Source organism: Cephus cinctus, unplaced genomic scaffold (assembly GCF_000341935.2).
Source record: "Cephus cinctus unplaced genomic scaffold, Ccin1 Ccin1_scaffold0230, whole genome shotgun sequence".
NCBI classification, from domain to species: Eukaryota; Metazoa; Arthropoda; class Insecta; order Hymenoptera; family Cephidae; genus Cephus; species Cephus cinctus.
Genome location: NW_014332946.1, coordinates 323,917 through 337,114, shown reverse-complemented (window position 1 = coordinate 337,114; position 13,198 = coordinate 323,917). Strand labels below are relative to the sequence as shown.

The window sequence follows — 13,198 nt, the reverse complement described above, 5'->3', positions numbered from 1 at the left end:
GGTTCATCCCTCTCGAAACCCAACGATATATAATTAACCGACATTAGCCGACAGTGCGCTCGTTCGACTGTCAAAATGTGATGAACGACCGATCCATATTCATCAAGCCTGGTTCACAGTGCTGAAATCTCGCAGTTTCCTCCTCTCATCGCCCCGACCGTCGATGTCCAAACGATGATCGGCCATCTCGATTTGGACGCGAAAGCGTCGAAATAAATCACAAAACAATGTACCTCATTGGTAGGAGCGTCCCGACGCTGCAGTGATGGTTTCCGGTATTGAAATTCCCATTTTGACAGGGTGCGGTTATCGACGTCTACCCCATTTACGTCTGACCGACACCGACGCATTTGCAGGGTAGAGGGGGTGCATTAACGGGGGATTAGTAAGGGTGTTTTTTTCCCGCGTCTCCTTAGCGTTGATTTTCTTTTTTTTATTCGCGTGGTTATACGCGGGACCTTCTTTACCGACGGTTCAAAGTGTCCCATCATGCATAATGCATGTTGTGCACTTTCCCCGTCTGACTCGGGCACAGAGGTAAGGCGAGAACGAGGCGCTGCTGTGCAGACTCGAGAATATCAATGGGGGAATCCCCGTACTGTGTTATGCTTTAACCAACTCGATTCCTCCTCTTGCTACGTGTAGTCTATGTCGAAATTCCTGACCTGCTGGATCTTCCTACCAACTTTTGGACTATTGACGCTCAAACGTACTGGTTCCTAACCTATAGGCTATATTCTTTTGCCTATGTGACGTGCCCATAGTCGATTTTATTTCAGGGGCTTTCGTATAGGAATCTAACGTGAGGGAATGAAAGCCGCTTACCTGTCGCTGTATATTTATTTACGTCGTTACGCAACTAATTGAATAGCTCTAACGAATCGAAGAACCGAAATGTCCTTGGATTATTAGTGAAAACGCTTTTCGGATGAATCATTAATTTCATGGTGCTTAACAGCACTTTAATGATATTCCAGAATATCGCGAGATTATCCCAATTTTACTCAAATTAATTTTCACGTGAGAATTTACCATCTGCTGCTTTCTCCGTTTTGACGTCGTTATCGAATTAGGCTTACTTTTAAGTTGACTTTTAGGTTATAACGATCTGTAATCTTTATAATCGCACGGGTTAACGATATTAATCTGATCGATGATTTATCAAGAGATGTATATACTTTTATGGTCTATAGTCTATTTGGCAACAGTTCGTGATCGGTTTGCATGAAGAATCAATTACTCGAACCTTATCGGGGAGTCGTGCTGATCGAAGTACAATTATTAATTCAGATTGTCTACCTGTGCTACAGGGTACGAGCATTGATATGATTAAACCGTTGTACTATATAAAACGTCTGACTTGACGCAATTTCATTAAACAACACGCGAAGTCCAATACTGTTAACGTCAAGCTAGATATAATTTATGTTATCGATTTCATATAATAAATACAAAAATTTGCTTCGAACGATACGAAAGTTCGATCAACAAATTAATATTAAATTTTCAATTATTTTTTTATCATATTGATTACGAGCGAATGTTCATGAAAATCGACACTTGCAATGTTTTTTTGAAAATATTTTTTGACTTAGATTTGGAGACACGTTGGTTATCATACATATATACGTGTATAAATTATAATAGCGATAATATTTGAATAATTCATCAGCACCGTCGACACTATAGATTTTAGGCTAGAAAATTTTGATTAATTTTTTCCGTCATTCTAGAAATTAACCAAGCCCGAACCAATGAGGGGAACGATAAACGACAAAGTGGGGGGTATAGGTAAAATGTATTGGCCCAACTTTGAAAATGGCCTACGGGGTCGTTCGGGATGGGGATGAACTATATGGCTACCAGTTTACCGTAGTCCATGAATAGGAAATGAACGGTTGGCAGTACCTATCTTCATCTTGCGACGAGACTTCGCACACTTCTTATATTGCCTCCATCGCATCTTTTTCTTCTTCTTTTCTTCGCGTACGTGGGTCCTTTATCTTTTTTTTCTCTCCCCTTCCCCTTAGGCTTGCCACGAACGCTGATGGGATAACTCCCTTTAAAAAATTCAAGACGCCGCGTGTTTTCACACAGCGAAGCGAATTTTCCGGGCGATTTTCATCGCGCGACGGCACTTTAACGTTATCTGGACTGGCATTGTCGCCGTAATATCCCAGCCGCAACTTCTTATACCGTGCGAGAGAACTCGTGGACGGGCCTTTAGACGCGTCTTCGAGCGTTGGGGATTGGTACGAGTGGTTAGGATGATGATGGCGCCACGGTAGTCGCGCTTATGGTGGCAGTTTTTGGTACTAGCGAGTAGAAACGATTTTATACGAACGTCTGCCGGATAAGATTCCGCTCTAATTTTCCGGTGGGTAATTAGCCTATATATATTATATATACACACACACGTACACACAGGCTGTTTCAGAAAACCACCGGAAGGAATGTTCCGTAACGAGTCGCGAACTTTACGCTAACTAGTGTCCTTTGAATGGTGTGGCTCCCTCAAGGCGTCGCCAGACCCTTCAACAGACGAGCAGTACTTTGCCCGGTGTTCCCGTGGGGCAAACGAAGTCTACCGTTCGTATACGGGATTCCCGTCGTTTCCAACGGAAATTACATCGTCCGCTTTAAGATACGAGAATGGTCTGTAGATTGTTTTACACCAAAGATCTGGTAGAGGGTCGGTAATTTTTTTCTTCAATATCGACCATACATGCTTACCGACAGTGTATTTCAATCTATATACTTTTAATCGTCTATGGACGTGTGTAAGCTATGGAGCATTAAACTGTCAAAAGGTTTTCGTGTCTTATTACCTTTTTGTCTGCCTCTCGTGCTAAGAGAACTCGCCCATTGTCCGACGCTTCTGCCACGCTCGATTTATCGTAGGAAAATTACTGGAAGCGCGACCACCTCGCGATTGTTATTTTGTCGAGGTTAATCAAGATGGCGGGCCACGCGACAATGGACGATCGGCCAACAATGACGCTGCCGTCCCGTCGTTAATTAGATTTTCGTCGGGGAACGCCAAAAGCCCTCTGGCCTCGAGTCGTGGAGTTCGTGATGCGGCGGTTCGTATTACGCGGGAACGGAAACAGTCGCCATGACAATGGCCGATGGGAACGCGTCTCCGACGGGCAAATTTTGACGAAGTTTTCTCATCGAATTCTCGAAGCTTCCGCGAAACTTTTCGGTCGTTTGTCCACGCGTCATTCTATAGTACATTTTACGACGCGACTACCGTACTACTCGATACGACGCGCGCGGGTACCCTTGTCTCGCGCCATGTTGTGCGGACAGTGGCGCCACTGCAGCTCGCGGCAAAACAGGGAACTAATACCTTCGTATTTCTTTCGTACTTCATAACGCATTTACATTGTGCTACTGACTCACGGAATATCATTGGGGTAAAAGTAAATTGTCTGAAAAGCAATAAAGAGTTGGACACGGCACGAGACCTAACCTCAAAGACTACTATCATCTTTCACTTTCTAGTTTGTGACGTATATACGTCGAATCGTAACAATATGGCCGACGTAACACGATACGCACGCTCTACGATAAGAGTCTCCCGGCGAGCCGGAAATTAATGAAATTAACTAAAGAAACACAATACTGCTCCCTGCTTCTTTCATGGAGTAGTTCCAGAGGGAAATCAAACAATTGTCCTGACAGCTAAATATACACATACAAGACTTAATACATATAAATTCTTGCGACAAACATCGACTTCAATCATTGTTCCCATCCGATAACGTTAAATTGCAGACGGTTTAATTTACTCCAATATTTCCAATACCCAACCTTCGCTCCGTATCGTTTCCTCATAAACGTTATTGCCCGTGACACTCGATACGCGTCGCCGACGTTTTATAAAAACGCCGCCTTAATTCCCACTCCGACTACAGCACGGTATACCCGTCGCTTGAATATCCTTTTGATATTCGCCTTTGCACAAATATACGAGCAAGTACGCTTTCTATGGATCAAAGTGTTCCTTCGTACCAATTGGTCTTGTTATAAGGGCTCATCGTGCCTATATCTCGCGCAGAATTTTTTTTACATACTTTTTTACAATATTTTTTATTTAAAAAAGTCATATTCTTCGTAATCAATTATTCTAATTGACTTTTTGGCACGTTTCCATTAATCTTCCTGGGTACCGTATAAGCACGTTCTCGGGCAATTCCTTTCCGGTAGAAAATTAATTCCAGACGCAGGCATACCACAAGGAACTCAATCTAAGCGGGTAGATTCGGTTTGCAGTTTGCACGCTTCCCCAAGCCCGTAAGGACACCGTGGAAATTTTACTCGTGGGGGATGGGACGGAGCCGGCAGTTGAACTTATAGGTTAGGATCACGGAACGAAGCGGGACGGGTTTTGTGGCGTAGGATGACGAGGTCCTAGGCTAATCAGACAATTCCCTAATCAGGCCAACTTCATTTGCCGTAGCTCCTTGGTTGACTGGAGATATCTTACCTTAATATACATTGCCACCCGCAAACCACTCGACTACCCAGAATCCTCTGCTTTACTTTACTCCCTCATATTACCCAGAATCCATGTCGTTTCTTTCCGTCTACTCGACAGGCTAGCCAACCGCCGTCCGGGAAATAGTTATGGGAACGGGCTGGGTACGGTGCGGCCAAGCGTCGGGGACGACGCCGGGCGTCTTGTCGTTTATAAATAGGGGGGAGGGGGGGAATGAAAAGGTAGAGACGGGTAGTGGCCCGTAATAAAATGCAGATAGAGAAATTGAGGCGACGTCCGGAAAGAATAAATTTTAAAGAAAGGATTTCACTGTGTTGATACTCTTTTTTTTCTCTCTCTCTCTCTCTCTCGCATACTGGAACGACCTAACCTCTAGTTCATTTTCATTATATCTTTTTTTCCTGTTTATTTTTCCCCCACTGCCTTCTTTTTTTTCCCTACCTTATACGTTCGGTAATGTCCGAATGTAAAACGGCGCTATCTTACCGCTTGGGGTTTCCTTCGTCCTGATAAGGACTTTCTCGGAGTTTCTCGTTTCGTGTTAATTTTTTTTTTTTTAAGAGACGAAGGGAGACGAAATGGACTTTTTTTTTACTATTCCATTGCATTTCGGGTGGATCCTCCGGCAGTTTTTTTTTTATTGATTATTATTATTATTATACCAGTAATTGATGCTGCAGAGGTGTTAATTAATTAATCAATTTTTTTTTATTCTATCTCTTTTTCACTCTCGTTCCATATTAGAATCACTGAACACACGCGTTAACGATCACCCGGTTGGAGCCTATAGGCTGCTTATGGTGCGATGCACATAATAAACCTGCATGCAAATTTACACACAAGTGGAATTAACATTTGGGGCTAAAGCGTGGAGTTAGTGTGTTGTTATTATTATACTACATACAGCGTGCACGGTACGTGAAGGGAGTCGCGTTTAATTCTAACGAGGTACGCGTTCCGTGCACTGTGCGGCGCATTGGCACATTTTGTAAATTGAAAAAAAAAAAAATTTCTTCGTTCTCCGGGTACCTTTTTTTTTCCTGTCAAAGGAACAGCATTTGCTTTCGTTGGTTCGACGTTGACTATTTTTTTCGAAATTTTCGTATTACGTCATATCGATAATTATCTGCGAAGCATCTTCGCGTCGGGAATGCATTTATGAGCTCGTAATTATCATAATGATTTATTTAACAGGTGGATGGAGCTTTAATGAAAACACGTCGGTCCGTATATCGACGAAAATCGTGGTCGTCGTGCCGGGAGGGTCGCTATGGCGTATATGGTTATTCGTGCAGATGGGATTGTAGGAATGCTGAGATTTTCTAGTGAGAGAGAAAGAGTTGGCGGGGGAGAGTAAAGTGGGCACGGTATACGATCTGAGAGGATGCCGGATGAATTTTAATAAAAGCAGCCATTTTGGAAGCGCTCGGTGACATCCGGCGACTCGTCGTGAATTACCCAATTTAGTTAGCGACAAAGCCGCTTCTGATTTGCACCCATTGGCCCCCGCAGCAGTACGTACCTGCCTCCGTACCCGGTATTAGCTATTAATTCCCCCATCTAACTCGCACGTCACGTTTCTTTCGACAGGGACGATACCTCGATACTCATTGTTATTACCTGAAAACAAAAAAAAAATTATCCTGAAAATTTCTTCTCTCCATTTTCATTCGCGTGCTACAGGTGGCACCGTGAAATAATGTCGGCATGAAAATTTACACGAAAAAAAAACAAAACGTCCCTCTTGAAATTTTTTTTTTCGAATTATCGGAAAATTTTTTTTGGTTTTGAAAAAAAATTTGTGCATCCTCAAAAAAGATTTCGAAGGGATGCTGCTGATGTTTCGTAGGTCCGGGAATATATTTGTACGAATATTCGTTTGATGTCGGAGAGATTTCACGGGAAAGACCGTCATATGTCAAATCTGTCCGATTGTCCTGGACCGAGATTCTCCTTTGGATGCTGTATTTCGAAATCCCGCGTATCTCCGTTATGGATACATACGGTGGAGGACGATCCCTGGCGATATTTTATCAGTATAAAAATATACACGCGTATCGATAAAGGATCGTTTGCTAGGAAGAGGGGTGGGGGGGTCGGCGTCGGTTCTTTCACGGGTATGAGAGTAAAATGAAGATGTCGAAGGTTGAAAGGAAGACTTGAAAGGCAACATAGCGGAACGCGGATTTGTCGGCCGCCTTTAAAGTTCCTCCGAGGTTCTGCAACTTTTATCGAGAATCCTGTCGACAATTTCATCGTCACCTGAAGGATAATCCTCGAAGGTCCCCGTAAAATCTTGCGTCCCTAAATCCTCGGTATACACAGCCAAGGAGGTAAGTAAGGAAGAAAAACAAAGCAGATACTTCGAAAACATTTTTTTTTCGCAAATCCACCCCCTCCCACCCTCCCCGCCCCAATCCAAAAGTGGATGATAAAATTTCGCGGAGAATTTAGTAAATTTTACGAAACGGTGGGATAAAACAAAATTATACAAGATCAACTGTGTACTTGGCGCACGAAGCTAATCCAACCTATGCCCAAAAGCTACGATATCATGCCCTTCGCAGTAGAGCGCGTAAAGTATCTTGGATAAGATGATAAAAAAAATTTTTTCAAAAAAAAAAAATTTTTTTTCATTTTCTAAATCCTCCACTAAAAACATCTCGTATCCTATTAAGAGCTCCCTGTGTACCGGTGTGCATGGGGGATGTTGAAAACATACGAGAGGAACTAGTTATAAGGGTGGGTAGTGCGAACCCGACAATATTTCATTAGGATGTGACACCCTTACGCCATATAGGTATACGGACTCAAGTATCCTTGCCGTCTGCCACAGCGTAAGGGTGGCTCCTTCCTCTCCGGATAATTCGCAAAGATTTAGTGTCGACCCGTGAAGCGGTTAGTATGCAACCCATACGGCGAGGTCGCGTATCGCGCGTCTCCATCTTCCACCCCTCTCCAGCCACCAGATGAGGCGGGGAAGGTGTCGGAGGGGTGGAGCCGGATGCGGCCTCCACGAAGAACAGGGTAGTGGGATAGAGCCTGGTACACGTGTGGGGTTGAAATGGAGCTTCGGCCGTGGTCGAAAAGAACTGAACAATTTTGTGTAGGGGTAGTTTTGCCCCTGGGTAGATCCTCCGCGTGAACGATACACTTTGCCCCAGGTACACGCCTACCCATACGGACAAGGGTGAACCCTGACGCATGATCTTGCAAGCAGCAACCCTTCCTACCGTCTCTTCAAGCTCGTCCTTGCTTTCCCTGGATGACGAAGAGATAGCACTGCCAACCACCCCCTTACTCATCCACGACCACCTTGGGAAACCCCAGCTGGAAACCCTATCAGCATCCCTACTTAACATCCTCCGCTCTTCGGCGGGGATATAAAACGTGGGACCGGCGTCAGGGAGCTATTCTATGCATTTTAAAAGGTGCTCTCACACGATGTGAATTATATCACCCGCGCAGTTGGTACCAGTGTGTGGATAGTTGGATGAGTCCCAGTTCAGGCGCATGATCGTGGTAGGCTTTTCGATTTTTTTTTTAAAGAGGTTAAATTTTTGAAAATTAACTTGCTGTTATTGTCGTTATTATTATTATTTTTTTTATATCATTTATGTCGTTTTTATCACTTTTCTTCTCTTTCTTAACTCACTTCCGGTTCGCTTGATTTACTTCGGCCGGGTCACTCCTTGATCCTGTCCCCTTGATCCCGCTTCTACTAACCTTCGGCGACCCCGCCGACCCTACTCCCTCATATGGGTCTCACGAGCCGGTTAACCTTGGCTTTGTTTTCGCGAAGGGTCGCGGCACCAGAGCGATACGCTATGCATTTTGAGAGGATAGTAACGAGCTGGCACGTAGATCCCGTAGGAGTAATTTCGTAGGGAAGTTGCGTCGGGAATTCGTGTTGTCTTTTAGCGAGAACGAAAGAGAGAGAAAGAGACAGTGATAGAGAGAGTGGGGTAGTGAGAGGAAAGAAAAAAAAGACTAAAAAAATTAATCATTTCTTTTATCAGAAACAACAGCACCGTCCTCGAGAGATTTCACTTGGAGATATCGAGAACCGAGCTCTATTCGAAGGATTCGATCTACGTCGATAAAGTCCTTCAGGAAATGGCGACCAAGCCCATAGTTCACGTCGGTAAGTTCACTGCAACCTAACCTAACTCTAACGAACGATATATACGTATATAAACTACTTACAAATTTCTTATGGTTTCCCATAGCCATTATCTACTCCCTCAGTGTCCTCGTAAAGTACACCTTCCCCCCTAAGTATCTGATAACAGATAACGTTAAACCAGGACTATAGCATTGCTTTTCTTTTCCAATCATTTTCACATAAGTAACGCGTCCATTAGTAGCGCTGACGTGTCCAAAGTTCTTGACAGTGTCGGCCATTTCTTGTCAAAGAAAAATTGTCTGTGGTTTTTTACGTACACATAAATGGAACAGAGTACTTTGTTGATGCGACGTGTCAAATGGGTATCTACCATTGATAAAGTAATGATAAGATTCGACACAATGTTTATACGTAGACACGTTTCTACAAGCGTATTTTTAACGTTCGAGACATCTTTACCGACCCGTAGCTCTCTCGCTCTACCTTACCGACAGGGGTTGCTACGTATTTCGTAGAGGTCGGTTGTTCACACTGACGCATACCCTATCCCTACGACAAGTCGCATTAGTCGAACGCCTAATAAATTTACCGACGCTGAACGCTAAGGACGAGGACGCCGACATACAGGACGAGCACGCGACTTGCTCGAGGCCATTTTTGTTACGTGAGTGAAAATAACGGATGGTCGGTAACACCGCGGGGGATGGAAGACTTATTAAATTTCATTCACACAAAGGCCTGGCTCATCCCTTGTGTACGCATGACTATATATACTATACTCATCGTATACCGAATTATATACTATAGATCGTATACACAGGTGAGTATAATATATAGTACGGCTTATTTGTGAAACCTTAGAAATCGAATGCATTGTTGGGAAAATTAATTTATATAGAAATCGTGTGTCAAAGGCTTAATTTCTATGTGTATTTTAATTTTTTTTTTAATTCTTCCTTCGATGATAATTACAAGTTATGGATTCACGTGTAATTTTAATGAAATTTGATATATTTTTTTTATTAAACAAATCTTTTTTTTTTCTGTACCCGTGTTATAGAAAAATGCAATTTTCGTCGGGTATAAAAATCGATCTTACCCGAATTCATTTCAAAGTACAAAGAGACGGCGGTCGGGATGCAATCAATAGCGGTTTTTAACGTTGAATCAATATTTCCTATTTTAGGTAAATCTCGATTCTGTCAGTCTCACAGAGAGACGGTTGACATAGGAAATTAAGTGAAAATGTAGTCAGACACGTGTCTATGAAAATCTTCCATCAGAGGTTTGCCAATTTAAGTAAACCACCCCCCCCCCCGCCATCCTCCTAAAATTTAACGTAAATTGACCTCAAGGACGATTACGGTTGTTCTTGAGGTTGTTATCATTCATATGGGTTTCCGTTAAAGGATCCACCCCAAGTACTAGAATACGATAGGGGATGAACGACACATTCAAGACTGAACTTTTCTCCCCTAACGTCTGTAACGTGACTCACGCCGAGAAAAAATCAAGTTCCTCCCCAAGAAAGAAAAAATAGATAACAGATGAAAAAAAAACAACAAAAAAATAGATAACAAATAAACGAAAAAATAATCAAAAATATCTATCATAATAATAACAACAACAACGCATTGTCTCGTTACAGTTCAAAAGGAAGGGGGCACTCAGCTGAAGCTCGTGATCGACTACGCGAACAACATGGAGGCTTTATTCAAGCCGATGAGGTGAGTCGAGTATAATTTTGAATTTCGCTTAAGAAATTGCGAAAGAAATCTGAAGAAAGGTTAATTGTTAACTCGTTGAGCTTGAAGATAATGACGAGTGAGGTCAGGTCAGGTTATACCTTACGTATACCGTCGGGCGTGTGTGCCTTCTCGGCACGAAGCCGTTACCCAGAATTCCCGTCTTCGACCGTCTCGAGGTGCGGGCTCCCTCGTCATCCGGTTTCTTTGAACCCAACGACGACGTAGCCGAAGTGCCGCCGAAGTGGGAATTACGTGGTCGCTCGTGGAATTGAAACAATGGCGGATGTGACGTATCATCCTACTTGAAGCAGACAATAATAATTGAGTAGCAGGCGTGGCGCGGGCGGCTCTCGTGACGGCAGTAACGGCAAGGCCAATTCGAGTGGCTCTCACGGCACGAGGCACTTGGGATACCACTTATGTAATTGTGCTCGTGTAATCCCATCACGGTCTTCGCATAATTTCACCGCGGAGACTCGATCGAGCGGGTTGAATCGTAAAGTCTTACCCTCACGGCGTACGACGAGCGAAAACCAGAACGTAGCGAGGATAGGGATAGGTAAATTTTGAAAAAAAAAAATTTACGTCATCCATTTTTCACAATCAGTACGATTTCGATGCGTTACGACGCTAGAGTGGTTTCGAACCGGAAGTGACGATATTTTCGTCAATTTATTCCTTTACCATCCGATAATCCATTTTCATTCTCAGCTAACGAAATTGATTTTCGATTTAGTCGATGACGACTTATGAAGAAAGAAAAAAAGTCGCGAGGTAACTCCCCCTGGAATGGTGTCGTGTACAAAAGTTATCCCGGCCACTCTATACGTGACGTAACCTATGTGGGTTTTTTTTTCTCTTAGTGACAGCGCCACACTAGATAAATATGTATATACACGTTGCCGTATGTCCATGAGGGTGGATGGATGTACGATGAATTTATGAGATACCTACTATAACCTCGATGCTTTTACGTACAAAGGGAAAATCCTTGCCGTATAAAATAGATGGAACGAGCGCAATTCCGAGATACAGTCTTTTACCGGTACAGCGCTAAGATTTCTGGTTCATCCGTTTAGATTCCATTTTTGTCTGGTTCTCGGAGTTAAATTTTTCTTACTTCCGTGGGTAGGTTGGTAGGCGGTGAAAGATGTGCCGCGAGAGAACAAAGGGAAAGTATAAGGTTGGGTACAGTAAGGCGCAGTGGTACCAACATACCCGGTGAGACGAGAATGATGGGAATAATTAGGAAACAGAGGGATGCGATATCGAGAATTTGTTTCTTTTTTTTTCTCTGTCTTATATCACATAGGATCATCAGAAGAGTTCTGGCAACTCGGCACGAGAGCGTCCAGGACTCGTAGGAGGGTAAAGGCGAGTACTTATTGCGCGACACCGGTGGTCCCAAGGCGGCAGTATCGCATTTTAAAGTTTCGTCGGGATTCGCTCGCGATAACTAGTGGGTAAAACGCGACGACTGGAGCTTAAACTCGTAATAAGTTCGGCAATAAGTTGCCAGGACGAAGGAGAAGTTCCACTTGGCGTTACCGGTACCGGACTATACTCCTGTACGGACGGGGAGGGCGGCGCTGCCTTCTGTCCCATTCGAAATTGCAACTGCGATCGGCTCCGCGCTGGGCTAGGTCAGAGACGGTTGGGTTAGGTTGGGATATCTCACTGGTTTCATTAGACGCGAAATTGCTTCCATTTACTAGATTACGTTTAGGCGTCTTACTCGACGCCGTTCTGATATTCGTTTCTATTCCAATTGACGTTATTGTCGTACGATGCGATGCGCGTATGAATTTCGTCCAGCGCCTTTTAGTTCCTAACGAGAAATTCTAGATGGCGTTAAATCCAAGGAGGTATAGGCTTCGATAAAGAAAGCAAAGCCGATTTAACGGATAATCCCCCGGGAGCAGTTTCTTAGGTGATTCTTGTGGGGTTTACGGCGAAGAGGGGCGGGAGAGGGGAATGGAAAGGAGAAAGTGGTACCGTGGGGTAGGGGCAGGAGGATATGAGGGTTGGTTAGAGAAAAGTTTAGATGTCGACCTTCTCTTTAATAAATTACTTCCAGCGACCGCCGGCGGTTTGATATATTATCGACGTACCTCTAAGAGGCTACGGGAAATAATTCATTTTTCTTCTCTAACTGACAAAGTTCCTACGCGCATGCGCACACGCTCGAGCGCTTCGGTATACGCGTGCCCTGCATCTCTTTGTTACACCTCGAGACTTTTTCGTTAAATATATATTCGATCGTCTCTCTCCCCGACTCTTTCGCTGTTTTATTCGTCATCCTTGTAAGTGAGTTAAACACTCTGACCATGTCACGTGTTCACGGGAGTTCCGAGACGCGCGAAATTCAAACTTTTATTTACCACGTCGGATCCTTCTGGAATCTCTCGACGTGATCAACTGCCGTTCTTCCATGGACTACATTCCTTCTTACCTCAAGTCCCATTCACAAAGGGCGAAAGTTCGTCTCGCGATTTCACAAGAAAACTTTATCACTGTACGGAACGTAGACACGTGCAGATTATACTTTTGGCTCTTGTAACAAAGCGTGCCGTGTCTGTCGAAAGCACAAAAATAAAAATCCGAGACGAATATTTTTTTTTCAAACTGTACATACGCTAATAAAAAAAACAAATTATTTCTGAACTAAGCTCTCGGAAAGTTCTGTAACATCTTGCTATCGTCCTATATATTATTTCTGTATTTATACAGTCTGATATATTCAGCAAATTGAATTTCAAAACCAGAAGTTCAAATGGATTGCACCATTTTGGAGTTACTCACCCCCCCCCCCCAAAAAAA

The 13,198-nt window shown here is 43.5% G+C and overlaps 1 protein-coding gene across 1 annotated transcript in view; it reads left to right on the top strand.

The window, feature by feature from the left end:
• LOC107265588 (extracellular serine/threonine protein CG31145) overlaps positions 1-13,198 on the top strand; it is a 31,364-nt gene that overhangs the window by 11,087 nt on the left and 7,079 nt on the right. Inside the window, exons 2-3 of the mRNA XM_025082899.1 lie at positions 8,524-8,648; positions 10,279-10,357. Coding sequence (XP_024938667.1) covers positions 8,524-8,648; positions 10,279-10,357 — 204 coding nt within the window. The remainder of the gene's footprint in view (positions 1-8,523; positions 8,649-10,278; positions 10,358-13,198) is intronic.